The sequence below is a fragment of the Diadema setosum genome, chromosome 4 (assembly GCF_964275005.1).
Source record: "Diadema setosum chromosome 4, eeDiaSeto1, whole genome shotgun sequence".
NCBI classification, from domain to species: domain Eukaryota; kingdom Metazoa; phylum Echinodermata; class Echinoidea; order Diadematoida; family Diadematidae; genus Diadema; species Diadema setosum.
Genome location: NC_092688.1, coordinates 36212569 through 36228671, shown reverse-complemented (window position 1 = coordinate 36228671; position 16103 = coordinate 36212569). Strand labels below are relative to the sequence as shown.

Below are 16103 nucleotides of genomic sequence, written 5' to 3'. Positions count from 1 at the left end.
ATGAATGTGGAGGGGTTTGATATTTTGCATAGTTGTAAAGGTATATTGTTAGGAAGGGTAACTAGGCAGAATTGATTTGGGATGGGTTTTTATATTAGATATAACATAATTCTGTTTTTCTTTTTTTTTTTTGGGGGGGGGGGAGGGGGAAGAAGGTGGGTAATTCCATCAGTTACAATGAAAGATGAAATGTGTGTCTCAAATGTTACCTTTATCAACAACTCAAACTTCTATTTCCAAGTGCAGAAATGTTACATTTATGAACTATGTCTGCTATGTTGTACAGTAATACCAAACTGAATTGCTGTTTTGGGTATCATTTAATTCGAAGTCAATAATTTTTTTTTTTTTTTTTCAGAATGTACCCCGTAGCAAAACATTTCATTTTCATGTTTCTTCATCCACAATGGGCCGAATGCATAAAACAAGCAATTGCTTGTAAGCAATTGCTTCAAGCAAAAGCACAAGCTCGTCTAGCAAAAGGTCTAGCTCAAGCAATTGCTCAAATCCATATGTATAACCTTTTGCTAGTGCTTATACCTTTTGCTTGTCCCGCACAAGCAATTGCTTACGTTTTCAACAAAAGGGACGTCACGCCTGTGCCAACACAAGAACAAAGGCGAGTGTGGCAGCATGTATTTGAAAGGGCATGTGTGCAGAAACATTTCCTGACATAGCAGAAGAGCTATGAAATGACACTCAAACGTGCACACACAGACGCACACACACAACTACACACACACACACCACATATCACTAGCTGATTCCCATCACTGCTTACAGTAGCCCGGATCTGCCAGATCGCACGTGGAGAGGCGTCTTGCTCTCCACCGAAGTCAGACACCCTACCTGTTTTTCATCACATTTTGCGTGCTGACCACTGGACATTCCTGTTGTTGAAATGAAAAATTTCCTACTCTACTTATGAGTAATTTCTTGTAGATTTATACCACTCCTTCACAAGTGTGGTCTTTCTTCCATGAATATGAAAATGGTACTTAAAAGGGAACGTCCCAGATACGCAAAAGCTCAAGCTCATTTTACAGAGCTTGTAAAATCGTAAGCAATTGCTAGCAAGAACTAGCAAAAGGTATGTTTTATGCATACGTTTTTAAGCAAATGCTTGGTCTCTAAGCAATTGCTTGCGGGCAGCAAGCAATTGCTTGTGCTTGTTAGCAAAAGCTTCTGCTCACAGGCAATTGCTTGTTTTTATGCATACGGATTCGAGTAAAAGGCTAGCACAAGCAATTGCTAGCGTTTATGCATCCGGCCCAATGTGTTGAGCTACTGAGCATGAGAAAGTCAATGACAGCTTGTGATGACTGTGGCTAATACACTTACTTTCTCTCGATAGTGTGAATGTTGTTTGTGTGAGTGTGTGTGTGTCTGTTTGTTCATCTGTCTGTCTATGTGCATGTGTCTCTTTGTCTGTCTGTCTGTGTGCATGTTTATCTATATCTTTATTGGCTCACACCTATAGATGCAAGTCATGAAAAGTGAATTTTATGGAGGTGAAGAAAAAAAAAATTATCAAAATGTAGTTGGGAAGTTTCATGTGTCACTATAGGAAGCGTCCTGGCTGTCACAACATCTTCGCCGACAAACAAAGAAACGGAAAGAACGGAGAGAACGAAGAAGAATCGATATTCAGTCGATGCCAACAAAATCTGAGGCGACAGAAGTACCGCGCCGGACGAAGATGTAAAAACCAAAAGAGGTGTGATGTGATTACGTGACGAGAAACTGCTAAACAAGTGACGGATGGGGGAAAACAGACACACCTGCCGTTATATACCCACTCATCTAGCTTCACGCTCCACAACAGTCTTTTCATAGATTGAATTCAGCAGGCAGGTGTTGACGGACAATGAAAGAACTTCACACGAAGATGCAGTCTTGGGTTAGTCTTTAACTTCTCTTTTTTTTCTATATTCCAACATTCTTTCCATATCATCTTGTTCTTGATACAAAAATATGATTTCTTCAAGGGAGGGAAAGAAGTTATGTTTAATATCAACAGAGGTATGTTTGAAAAGAACAACAAGAACAGTGAATGGCTGAGTAAGAATCAAGAGCATGAAGTAAATCTTGTGAAAACTTACTAAATTACACATTCTCTCTCTTGAGTTTCATGGACCAAAAGATTATATTTTCTTGAAGTTATTAGAAGATTTGGAATAAGCAGGTTAAGCCTATGTCATTGACCAAATGCCATCATACAATGTAGCTGAGCCATGACAGCATTTATTTTTTAATTTGATATACAGCTTGTATTAGTGCTAGAAGTCAAGAACAGCAATAATAGTAAGTATTAATAACCTGAGGTGTGATTTTCTTTAATTTGTCTCCTCCGAAAAACAAAATTTGTAAGATGTTACAAATTTCATCTGTAGAGGGAGACAAATTGAAGAAAATTCACACCTTGACCTTCACCCCTCTGCTAGATAATCTCTTGCTTTTATCAAATTAAACCTGTTGAAAAATTACCACAGAACCAGCCACTGTATGGAATATGTGTCTCAAACTACAGTTCGACCTCGATTACCCAGCCTCCTTTTATCCGGAAATCTCTATTATCCAGACGCGTTCACACAGTGAAGGACTTTTTTTTTTTTCATCCAAAAACTGAGAAAAAACAGTGACTTTCATGGATCTATTTCACTAATTTCATGAGATGTGCATGATAGGTTTCTCAATATCTAATGAGGTAAAACATGTATGATTTTCACATAAAGATATACTTTATTTTTGTGAAGAAGGGACTACAATTTTGCGCAGGCTAGCATAGATTACACCACCGTTGCGGGGTACGCTACCTGCCTAGCTGCCAGTGCACTGGGACGGCAGCTTGGAAAAGGCAGCTATATACATTTAATAACATTGTGTCTCCCATATCCGGCCAATTCGATTATCCGGATGAGCGCCGGTCCCGCCATGGCCGGATAATCGAGGTCGAACTGTAACTAATTTTTCTGTTTTGCGTTTTTCTGCTTTGTATTCGTGTAAAAGTGTGTCTTGTTGTGTTGTGTGTGTTTTTTTAATCACATATAGACCCACATCAAATATAAGATAATAATAATAATAATAATAATAATAAGGTCTTATTTACCCAGGGTAGCCTCTTCAGTGTTGCCACTGCTCTACCAGAGGGCCCTGCTATTATTATTACCCTAGCGTTGCCAGGTACCCATTTATACACCTGGGTCGAGAGGGACATTGTGGGTAAAAACACCTTGTCCAAGGATGTAAGCACTGGGCGGGATTCGAACTCACGGTCCTCCGTTCGGGAGTCGGGAGTCTTATCCACTATGCCACAGCGCCCCCACAATATAAGATGTAACTTCATTCCTTCTTACAGTCACACAAATTCTGCATACAGTGTACATGTATATGAATACTTACATGTACATGTAGGAATGTTGAAAGGCATAAATGGCATCACTTTCTACAGCTGAGGCGTGAAATTCGCGAAAATTAAACCCTCACGAAAATAACAGCTTGTGCATATTCAGTACAGTACATACATACATATTATACAACACAGTGTACATTTATTCCCCTACTACTTAGTCAACTTACTACTACCAAGCGAATGAATGAAATGCCACGCCTAGTTCCCAAGTGATTTGTAATACCCTTAGGCCCGAATTCATGAAGGTGGTACAAATGAAACCATGGTTTAAACCATGGACAAAAACCATGGAACGCCAAGTGTCGCACGGAATATTTCGTTGCGAAGATGGTAATTTCGTCGACAAAATGACTGTTTCGTGAACGGAAATATCATTTTGTGGACGAAATGTTCATTTAGTTACAAAATGTTGTCATTTCGTTACAAAATAATAATCTAATCGACAAAATGACTGATTTCGTAACGAAATATTCCATGCAACACTTGGCGCTCCATGGTTTTTGCCCATGGTTTAAACCATGGTTTTATTTGTACCACCTTCGTGAATTCGGGCCTTTATGTTGCCCACTTTGACAGTTATTGTACTTTCAGGCTAAGCACAGGAATGAGAAAAACATAAACAAATAGAGACAAAAAGAGAGAAAAAAAGAGCATCGAGAATACTATATCACAACCATCATTGCTACCTGAGGAGTCACGTGGCCAAACATGTGGAATAGCAAGCAGGAATAAGAAAAACAGAAACAATTAAAGAGAGATAAAAAGAAAAAAAAAAGAACATCATGAATAACAACAACCATCGCTGGTACCAGAAGAGCCACATGGCCAAACACGTGGAATGGCACGGTCAATACCATGACACATCAGAGGTGTTGGCCTGCAAAGAAATGTTGCACAGCACGTGGTGCGGGACAATGTGGGCGGGTCACAAACAGGAAAACATTGAGAAGGTCAACGACACGTGCGAGTAGTGCAAGCAGGTGGAACACACACACACACACACACACACACAACAATAACAACTTCACCATAAAACAACCCTGGCATCCCATTGTTCTGGATGCGTTGCTGGTTCATTTGATGCATACGTTAAAGCGCTGCAACATCAGAAGTCATTTTTACTTTTTATTTTGGCATGGGCTATGAGTTTTCACACAGTCTCACCTTGTGTGGAACGCTTGTAAACCCCTTGGAGAATGGCAGCGATGCGGAAGTAGCTAAAGGCCATGTAGAACTCGAGGTTGTCTATGGGTGGGAGGTCCCTTTTTGTGCAGTATGCTGTCGTCACATCATCCATGGATGGTATACCCAAGCTGGAAATATCTACGCCTCGAAAACCTAACATAACAACAACAACAACAACAACAAATGAAACAGAAATAAGCAAGCAAAATGTTCATTCCGGCCATAGTTTGGTCATACATATATACATATTTGTTTACTTCCACGTCCGAATCACACAATGAACAGTATAACTAGTCATCACTTTACTGAATTTTTGAATGATGATCTCAAGAAGAACATTGCTTCTGATTCAAACTAGCAATTATTCTAGTTTATGGGGGGGGGGGGGGTTGTTTTGTGCAGACTTAATCGACCTTCACCAGTTCCGTCTAAACTTTCTACAGTAGAGGATTTGTAGCAGACCAATTTCAATGTTGCCAATTTAATGACAAGGAGGTGATTTCTGCGGTAAAATTTCCCCATGAGTCTATGGCTTTAATTTGCAGAGGCTACACCTGTACATTGTATCTCATATTGGGTATGTGTCTCTTTGGAGGAGCAACACTGTGACAGGTTGCGCAGGATGGTGACATGACATTTGTTCCTGCGACAATTGCTCCAGTCTCATTTTCTATAAGGATTTCGGGTTAGGGTTAGCGTTGTGATGGGATTTTAGGTTTAGTTTAACCCTAAAGGGGCCGGGCTTTTTTGGCTATGCTCAGACCGGGGGGGGGGCGGATTCCGCCCCCCCCCCCTGAGATCTCGGCCATCGGTGGTGCGATCGCGATGAAATTTTGCATGCGTGAGACCCGCGTCATAATCTACAAGATTGTGTTATAAGATTTTTTGAAACAATCAATTTCTAATTTTAATTAATTAATTATGCAAATTAAGCTCAAGGTGATATTTTAGCTTAATTAAAAGCATTGAGAGTCTAATTTTTGATCTGTAAATCTGTTTTAGCATATTCAACAATTGTACATCACAAAAACTTCCAAAACTCATTTCAATTCTTATGTATTTTATTGTTTTCAGAATTTCTTATGTATTTCTTTGTTTTTCAACTTTTGTTTTTTCTTTGTTTTTTCATTGGAAATTGTCACTGACCACTTTTCTACCATAATTAGCACAAAATTAATCAATGAAAGTGATTAATTGTAAAAATAATAAGGTTTTTATGCCTTTCATGACAGAGCACTGTTTTCCATAGGAAATGTACACAAAATCACAAAATTGTGCCCGTTTTGGAGCGACATTCCATTACAAAAATGGGCGTGGCTTCGCAAAAGTATGCGCGGACGTTGCAAATTTGGTCTCAAAAGTTGCGCGAGACTTGAACAAAGAAAGTCAAGAAGCCTCGCGATGAGGCCTTCTCGCGTTACAGAATTATAGCGCGAAACGTCGAGGGGGGGCGGATTTCGCCCCCCCCCCTTGATTAGGGTTAGGATTGTAAATGTTTGTGGGTAGAATTTATGTTTGGGTGAATAGCATGCAGATATTTCATGGGAGCAATTGTCACAGGAGCAAATGCAATGGAACCAGGCAGGGTACATAGCTATCATATACACTAACATATGGTAAGAGAGCATAGTGAACAGGCATAGAGAGTGTACATAATACTGGCACACGTGAAAGATTTGGCAAAAAAAAAAAAAAAAAAAACGAAGAAAAAAAAAAAGAAGGAGACTGTGCACCTTTTATCAGGGGAGAGTCTGGTAGGAAGTATGGCAGGCAGCAGTAGGCTAGGTCTGAAATGGGATCACCAAGCGTGGAAAGCTCCCAGTCCAGGACGGCTAATACTTCTGGCTTCTCAGGGTGGAATATCAGGTTGTCCAGCCTGGGTCAAGATATAAACATGGGACTGTGATAGTTCTGTTGCTGATCATCACTGGGGCAATGATTACCACCTCTGTATTATCATAGTAATTATGCTTTTAATGTTCATATACAACGCTGAACACTGGCAGCGATCTGACAGTCCCAGACTGGTAAAAACCACAGTTGGACCAGTCACTTGTCAGAAATTGCTAAACTTACAGGTCCGACATAACCAGTAAAATAATAAAATTAACATTGTCAGGGCCATTTAAAAGAAATATAGGGCCGGTAAATTCAAGGTTCGGACCAGTAGTTAGTGTGCAGTCTAAAGGTAGCCCACTTCAGTTTAATCACTGTCCATCCCTGGAGGTTCTGCCATTATTTTTACCCCAGTAATTACCAGGCTTCCTTTGTACCCCTGGGTCAAGATCAATATTATGGATATTACTGACATTCTGCCCATGAACACATTTATCAGGAAGGACTTGAACCACGGGTTCCCTATTTGAGAGCTAAGCATTTCATTCACAATACCACAGTATTCCTATAGAGTAATAATGATGTTATCATACACTACCTGTAGTTTTATTATGTACCTTTCTATTACATACACTTCCCCTTCTCATCAATATCATCAGAGTTGTTAGCAAGCCATTGCCATTTAATTGTTATCTTACCAACATAAACATCATCATTTACTCTGATATGCTACTGTCCTCTAAAGCATCATTGTGACAGTCAACAGATCATCAATTTTTACAAAATCCAACATACTGTGCTATAAAAATGTTATCAAAACAAGTGGGAGTAATTCTCCATTTCAGGTTTTTCCTCTAATCAATACAAGTAATATAATATCTTCCCCTATTACTCAAAATTTTGTCCATATCAAACCAAAATCCAGTTATTCTCTGAAGTGGACTACCAATTAATCTAAATTAGTTCCCTCTCTTGTAAAATCAACACGTAAAAATCAATGTTGATGCAAACCATGATAACAACACTCATGAGAACTTGCAACAAATGTTACTTTAGAAGGGATGGAACAGTTTTGGTTTAGATGGGGCTGCAGGTTTCCAACTTTGTGTGTGTGTGTTTATGACACAATTAGAAACCTCTCAAATGAAATATGAAAGAACATGTAATTCTTAGAGGAATTCATAAGTTTATTTGATGAAAATTGGCCTGCAAATGGCCGAGATACCCCCAAACAGCAATCCTAACAATATGTGACAGGCCACGACTTTTATTAGGATCTCTTTCTTTCACCTTGTTTTTGGATTATCTCAGTCCTTTCAAAACTGATTTTCATCAAATAAACTTTCAATTCCCCTTAGAATTGTAAGCTCTTAACATTTCATGTAGTGGTTTCTATAAAGTATCTTGCAAAACATTAAAAGCTGAATCATCACCTCAGCCAATACTACAACATCCCTCTAAGTGTAATTACATCACAAATGACCACAAGATCAGTTATTTATGGAAAAAACTGAAAGTTATTCATTACCTAGTCACTTTTACACAAAACAATATGAATTGTCCAATTTGAGGAAACATTTTAAAACAAACTGAAAAACGATATTCAGCAGCAGAAATGCAGAATTAAAACAGGTAGAGCTAGAGATAACCTGTCAGACACCTAGGATATGATAAATATATTCACAAATAATCTCTTGTAATTGGAAATGAAAGATACAAAATATTAGGCAACAGAAGACTGTTTTAATAAATTACATATACATGTATTGAATTTACAAGAACCACGCTACATAGTCCATTCAAGCACTATGATGAAAAGAAAGTGACAATGTATCAAATATTCTCAAATAGCACATGATATGAAAAATAAAACAGGCTGTGGTACAGATGACAGCAATGTTTACAATGGAAATGTAATGGGATAGAATTTCTTGAGAACTGTGACTAAAAATACTATTTTTAGTCAACATACATTTATCTGTAGTGAGATTGTTCTATTAAAGAATTTTTTTCAAGGCAAAGTACTTTCATTTTCTTTTTCTTGAGTAAATAACTAACAGAAATAACTAACAGACGAGAACTAAACATTTGCATCCTCGTATATTGCTCAAAAAGACTCACAATACAAATGTCATTTATGAGTGGAGAGCCATACGGTAAAACCAGAAATTTTCTAGTGCATTTCAATGTTGCGATTTCACGAGCGTTAAGATTTGCAAAATGAAAATGCATGAGAAAGTTTTGTCTACATTATATGCATTGAATGCCAGTGGCAATTCACAAAAATTTCATGCCACGAAAAAAGGCCGTTTGCTCCAACTCATGAAAATTTCATGCCAAGAATATTTCTGGTTAGATAACAATAATTGTTCTTCATTTTGTTAATGTGCAATTAAAGAATGCTGAGGAACTCCTTATAAACAAATCAATATAATCTCTGAGAATGTCAAAAATAGATATACGCTACTCATGAAATGAATACATGTATGCATCTTATATGACTGGAATATGGATAAAATTCTGCAAAACTTGAAAGAAGATTCATAGTGTTCAATACTATTCTCATCTACCAACATCCACAATGACAAGAATTAGTACCACACTGAACATCACATTATCCTCACCTTACCCCGCATGCCCCTGTGAACGTGTCAAAATTACCATGCATTACCGCATGAATTGACATTTTAGCAGCTCACGGTGACTGTGATCACATTTCATAATAACTTTTCTTAATACTTTTTGAAAGTAGTATTAAACAAGGGATTTGCGCTGTCGACGTTAGCAGCAGAAGTAATTCTCTCAAAGCTTTCATCTCATATTGCACTGGCTCTCACTTTGATCTCTTGGGCTAAGATATTTCTTTACAATCGGGTTCATGTGAAATTGCCTAAAGACTTCCATTGCACAGAGTGCAAGGATAATGACAATTTAAATTTCTTGTTTAAAAAGAAGAAAAAAAATAGATGTAGTATGTAAAGAAATCTTAAACACTTTCTGTACTTGATATATCTTATTCTCCCTTTTTCTTTACCATCACATTAGACTGATCAGCTACCTAATGGTAGCTTTTATGAGATCAAACAAATCGTCTTGGCTTATTTTTTAGATGAGCCCATTTTGAACTTCTTCACAACATCGCCACTTGCGTGCTACATGTCCGTTCTTTTGTTTAAAAACAGATAGGCATGTATAATATCTTTTGTTTTGTTTTGTTCAGAGGGATTCAAGTGGGAATACACAAAATTGAAAAGCAAATTAATAAGATATGAAAGTAGATCCCCCCTGACATTTATGCCAAATCCAGCACTCTTTTGAAATGCCGCTGTAACTATTAGCTGAAGAGTTTGTTTGCTTTTGGAAAGTCCACTGATCCCACCTACGGCCACACTGGCGTCAGCCGCATACTTTCACTCCATCGTCAATGCTCTAGGATCAACGGCAGAAGCACCACATCACTACCTCATCCGATTTAGCGCAGACCAAAAAAAAAAAAATCAATGCTCCCCAACAGGGGGTGGGCATTTATTTTTCATACTGGTCTCGCCCGGGTAATGAGAAGAAAAACACTGGAATGCGTGATGATTGTGATCTGATAAGAAAGATTTAGGAACAAATCATCCTCGCTAAAGAGGATTTTTTCTCTAAGATGGGGCACAGGTGGCTTACCTGAAATCTCCATGAACTACCGTTGTCTCGTCCCTCTCGGGGGTGTGCCGCGGCAGCCACTCCATCAGCTTGTTCATGGACTCAATCTCGTGCGTCTTGCTGGCGAGGTACTGCTTGGACCACGTCTTCACCTGCCTCGCCACGTAGTTCCCTGCACACCACAGATTTGTGAGGTAGTATTAGCACATTGTTTCATTTCAAAGGTGACTTTGAATAATTTCAATCTTTGATTGTTTCGGAAATAGACCCATGACTATTTTCGTGAGTGAGACAATCAATTACCTAGGATTAAAATAATAATCACTTGAAAAATTGAGTTACAAACAAACAGATAAGAAATCCCATTTGATTTTCATTCATTTCCTTGACAAAGTCAATCAAAGGGTTGATAAAAGAATACAGCGGAATTTGGAAATCAGAGAACGTGGCTGTAAGCACACCCGTTGAACACTCTTTATCATAACTGAAGTCTCATTCATTACACATCTCTATTAAAAGGAAATAATCTAGTACACTCTACAGTAACTATTCAGTTAATTCAGATTACATTCAAAACATGTACTTTTTCTATTGAACACAAGGCAATACATAATACAAAGTATATAATAAAGAAGTTTAATATGGACAGTTTATAAATTACGTATACTGTGAAGCAAAATATTTTCATGGCATGAAATTTTTTGCTAATTGGAGCTGTCAACCTTTTTCTTGGCATGAAATTATTGCGAATTGCCACTGGCATTCAATGCATATAGTGTAGACAAGAACTTTCGCCTGCACTCTAATTTTGTGAATCTGGACTCTCGCAAAATTTGTGACATATAAGTCCATACCAACATTTCTGGTTTTACATTAGTACAAAATATCTGTATGAATGATTTGCATAGCATAAGAGAAACGATGCATACTTCATAAAGAAGGACATTAAAAAGTAAATAAAGGGATGGAAAAGAGTGATCCACTGACAGAGAAGTTGTCCATCATTTCTGAGATCTCTTCTTCTCATTTACTTTCCTGTCCATCTGCTTTGGCTATAAATGTGATTACATGACAAATGTGCCAAACCAAACCAGGGGTGCTCCGCCAAACCTTGCCCATTCTAGGGTGAGCTTATCTTTTAAAAAAAAAAAAAAAAAAATTCCGAAGATGAATCATGATCCTTCATGCATTTCATGCATTTCGGGGGTAAGATAAAAGAGACCATGTTTTCAAACGTATTAAGAAACGCCAATTTGAAATGCCATTCAAAGGGCAATTTGAAATGTGTTCGAGACCACGATCGCCTTTCTGCAAGTAGATAAAAACGTAATGTTGTTTCGAAACGCGTTTAAACGTGAAGGTCAGATCCCAGCTGTTTCCGGTTGTGTTCTCAGCCCATTATTTGTGTGTGACTGATGAGGCATGTTTGGTGGTACGCAGTTGACCTTTACTTCCCGGGTTGAACGGCGCAAAGCAGCTGCGCAGTTGACAACATTCGAATCGCGATTGTATGATGGTTAGATAAATGCGGCATCCCAAGAATCGCGTTTCATACCACGTTCGCAGACACCATTCCAAACGTGTTTTCAAACGTGATTCTCTCCCTCAAGTTAGCTATGTAAAATGTAGCCAAAGTCTACATAGACGCCAGAAGTGATTCTCAGCTTCAAGCCATGTGAGCTTCACGCACCCTGCCAGCCTAGGCCACAACATAAAAAGCCATCGAGTGACAGTGGCCTTCAAGACATTTCACTGTGAATGGGGGAATATTTTGTCATGTGATATTCACGACGCTCTGTGAGCCATGTGGTTACTCCCAGGCCTGTGAATGCCATTCCATGCGATTTGAAACGTAACATGCGAAGACAGACCGATGATTCGAGCTGTTAATTTCTGGGGCAAACATAATTGTTCACTACCAGCAATTATTATCATCATTATTTTTGTTTTTTCCTATAAACAGTGTTAGAACAACAACAACAAAATCTTACTGATTCCACAGTACAGTAATTGTCTACATTACAGTTTCAAAAAACACAAAGTACAAAATATCTTGTCAGAGCATGTGGAACATGTGGAGTATCCAAGAAAGCATACATAACATACAGTATGTACATACATTGTATGAGCAATAGTAATCAAATCAGTGCACATGACTCTCTCAGTCCAAGTGCAGTACTAATCATTACTGTAACAAAATGTTGACGTCATTCATCAACAACGAGCATGAACATCAGAGCAATTAATAACGGTCAATTTAAATGCACACCACGACAAAAAAAAGAAGAAAGAAGCTTGATTCATGTTCAGCTCTGAATGCGGACTTGCCAATCATTCCACCCAACATTACGTCGTAATTCAATTTGTATGTAGCTGAGGACTTACAAAAAAGAAGAATAACTCCGACTTCACCAGCGGCAACTTGTTTATGTACAATCTCAATGGCACTTAAAAAGGTGGCGGTACTGACAGTTCGTTATTCTGAAGCTTCTTTACTCTGAAAATGAGAACAGGTTCATAATTTTGACGCTTCATTGATATGAAAACAAAATAAGGTTCACAAGTCTGAAATTTTTTCATTTTCTGACAATCGAACCTTTTGAATAACCATTAACCTCTTCAATTTTTGGATTAGGCAAACCTTTGGAATATGGAAACTTTATTTCCTTAGATCAACAAATCTATGGAATAAGGAATCTTAAATTTCATTTTCATACTCTGTCAACGAACCTTCAGTGAGAATAATACCACAAATATTCAATTAACAAAAACCATTTCATTTTTGGCCTAATGAACACCTAGGTGTATGGAATCTGTTTATTTGGAATAATGAACCTTGGGAATAACAAACATCACTGTTAAATGGTCTCATCACACCTGTGATGCTGTCTTTGTTAAATTGGAAATTGGAAATTGAAAATTGAAAGGGACATTGGTGAGCTCATACCTATTTCAAGTGCACACCTGTCTAGTGCACTCGAAGGGGCCAATTTGCAGCTTGCTATCAATGTGGTGATACAAACCTTTGATAGTGCTCAAAATGAACAAGATAAACCAAGCACTGAGTCACAATGTGGTTTTCCACACTGTCGGACCAAATGCGATATGTTTACAGCAAGCTGAGGATTTGTACATCTATATGTTTTGAAGTACACAGTAGCCCTTGCAATATATCTATGCAATGTTGATGTCATACGATCTACATTTGGGGAAGTAAAGACAATTCTGAATGATTTTGCTGCTTTGAAGCCATAAATCATCACAAATTGTTTGATTGACAGTCGACAATAATTTCCATGAATCTGGAGTCCAAATGAGTCGAAAAATCCTTGCACTACTGGATTGCACAATGCAAAAATAGTATGTGGATGAAGTCATTTCTGGTATTGAAGTACATTGTACCAATACATGACTGAAACAATTTTTTGTTTGGGAAAGGTATTGCTTGACACAAAGTTGAATGGAAAGGGGAATGGAAAATGGCTTTATGTGGTATAAAAGGAACGTGTGCCAACATCATGCAATCATTACAGCTGTAGTCTCACCAATAGATATGTTTGTACACTAATGGAGATACACACGTACATGTATGGAGGGTGTACCAAGAGTTCCACAGAATAATTTTGCTCCAGCCTGTTGAAATGTGTGTTGGGCTCATTAACAAATGAACAGTATGAGCTTCTCCGAAGGTCTCAGAACATGAATCATGTAATATCCTTGTGACCAAAAATATATCAAAGCACAACACTGACCTCTTAATAAAAGAATTATAATTCTTCTAAGACTGCCTTGCCAAGATTTTGACCTTGGTGACTTCGCTGCCAAACTTTTCACCAAATTTTCAACATGAATGTGAATTGTAATGAAACTTCCTTTCCATATTAATTCTGGCAAACAGGACATAAATGATTACACTAAATGACAGAAATTGAATTGTTAAATTTACAGGGGAGTAATAACACATGAACAGAAAAAAAAAATGAAACAGATAATATGCAGACAGTACTGACAAACATACTTAATAGCAAGCCAGGGATAATCTACAAGGTGGAAAGCAAGTGCTTGTTTAAAATCTTTACACCTAAAAGGATAAGTCCTTTAATACTTGTACAATAAAAAACAACTCCTTTGCAAATCTTTTCTTCTTTTTTTTGGTCTTTTTTGTTGTCAGTGCTTTCTCAGCGGCAGTCTTTCGGTTCACATATGGCTCTTAATAATCTCTCTGGCACCGGCCTGTGGGCGAAGTTTGGCTGCTTTTGAAGAAGGCATCCATCAAAGGGGATCACCACTTTTCAATCTCTAATCATATGCAGATGGCGATCCTTTAAAGGGGCTGTACAGTACTGGTTGAGGTGGGGATTCATGTTTTGAACATTCCTAAGAGAGATAATGAGGAACCCCTTATGAAATATGAAAGGACATGTAATTTTAAGAAGGATTCAACGTTTAATTGATGATATTGGTTTTCAAATGGTTGAGATATCAAAAAAAGTGATAATAATAAAAGACTACAGGCCACGCCTTTTATTAGGATCTCTTTGTTTCACCTTGTTTTTGGATATCTCAGCCATTTCAAAACCGATTTTCATCAAATAAACTTCTGATACCCCTAAGAATTACATGCTCTCTGACATCTCAAAGAGTGGTTTCTGAATATCTTGCAAAACGTTAAAAGCTAAATCCTCACCTTGACCAGAACTGTACACACCCTTTAAAGGGGTATTCCAGACGATTTTCACAATTTTACATCACGTACTGGTATGAGGTACTGTAAAACGAAGAATGTTCCCGTGCATTTTAATTTCGCGAATTTTGTGAGCGCAAAGATTCACGAAATTAAAATGCACGCGAAAGTTCTTGTCTACACTTCATGCATTGAATGCCAGTTGCAGGTCGCGAAAATTTCATGCCGCAAAAAAAGGGCGTCAGCTCCAATTCGCGAAAAAGTCATGCCACGAATATATCATGTTTTACAGTACATAAATCGACAACTCCATGTATAGATTTGTGGAATTTATTGTAGTCCTTGAGCAGAGAAACCAATAATCTGAAAATCTTAAACAAATTAAACTGAACAGTGTTGACGCCATAGGAGCCTCACATACTCAGTATTTCAGAAATGTAGCAGAGTAATTCCATTACAATACCGCTTGCTTAACAAGTTCACCTGTGTATAATCTATGCATGCCTTCTTCTTTTGTTCGCCTTCCTTGAGCCCCAACTCATGCATTCTTATGGTGACTCTGCCATGTCATCATCCTTATTCATTGCGATTTGTTATAAATTTTGAAAACATTCATTATTCCTCATCCCAATCACTATAAATTCTGAAATTCTGTACTCAGGATAACTAATTCATAGTTGTTTAAATGTAAAAGTCTGAATATCATCCGGAGGTCCCCTTTGATAATCATGTTGGTTTGCACACAGCTGAATGTCAGATTTCGATTTAAAAAAAGGAGAAGTATGGAAATGTGCACACCAGGTATTCTAGGGCAGCTACATGGAGCTCCTCATTCAAGATCTGACAGGCATTAACACAGATGTACACATAGTAGGTAGACCTCATGTTCTGATTTAATAATAACGACACATATCCATTTCTGACTTGATCTAATGCATGAAAGATTTGATTCAGATGCAAAAATGGATTTACCACAGCCTGACATTCAAGACATCATTTTTCATCAGGCAAATTGTCTCTTGATACACTAACACCCAAGTTTCTATATATCTATGAATCTTCCAAAGGTGAACAACATTCATTCTTAAACATGAAAAGCTTTCCGTTGGATAAGTTACTTCACCAAAGACAGAACTCCCCCCCCCCCAAAAAAAAAAAAATGTAAAAAAAAATCAAACTTTCAAATAACCAAAACAAGATCATAAAAATGTGTGTGTGTGTGTGTGTGGGGGGGGGGGGGGGGGAGGTTTTTGTTTTTTTCCAAACATGGATCTTTTATTCAAATTCACGAAATCTTTCCGTCGAGATGCTTTCATTGCAACTGACGACTTCTCGAAG

General features: G+C 37.9%; 1 protein-coding gene across 1 annotated transcript in view; it reads right to left on the bottom strand.

Annotated features, from left to right (window-relative positions):
• Positions 1-16103, bottom strand: part of LOC140227827 (acyl-CoA dehydrogenase family member 10-like) — a 73073-nt gene that overhangs the window by 9436 nt on the left and 47534 nt on the right. The window contains exons 7-9 of the mRNA XM_072308220.1: positions 10103-10253; positions 6331-6473; positions 4577-4750 (exon numbers count right to left, since the gene is read on the bottom strand). Of these exons, the coding sequence (XP_072164321.1) occupies positions 4577-4750; positions 6331-6473; positions 10103-10253 (468 nt within the window). The remainder of the gene's footprint in view (positions 1-4576; positions 4751-6330; positions 6474-10102; positions 10254-16103) is intronic.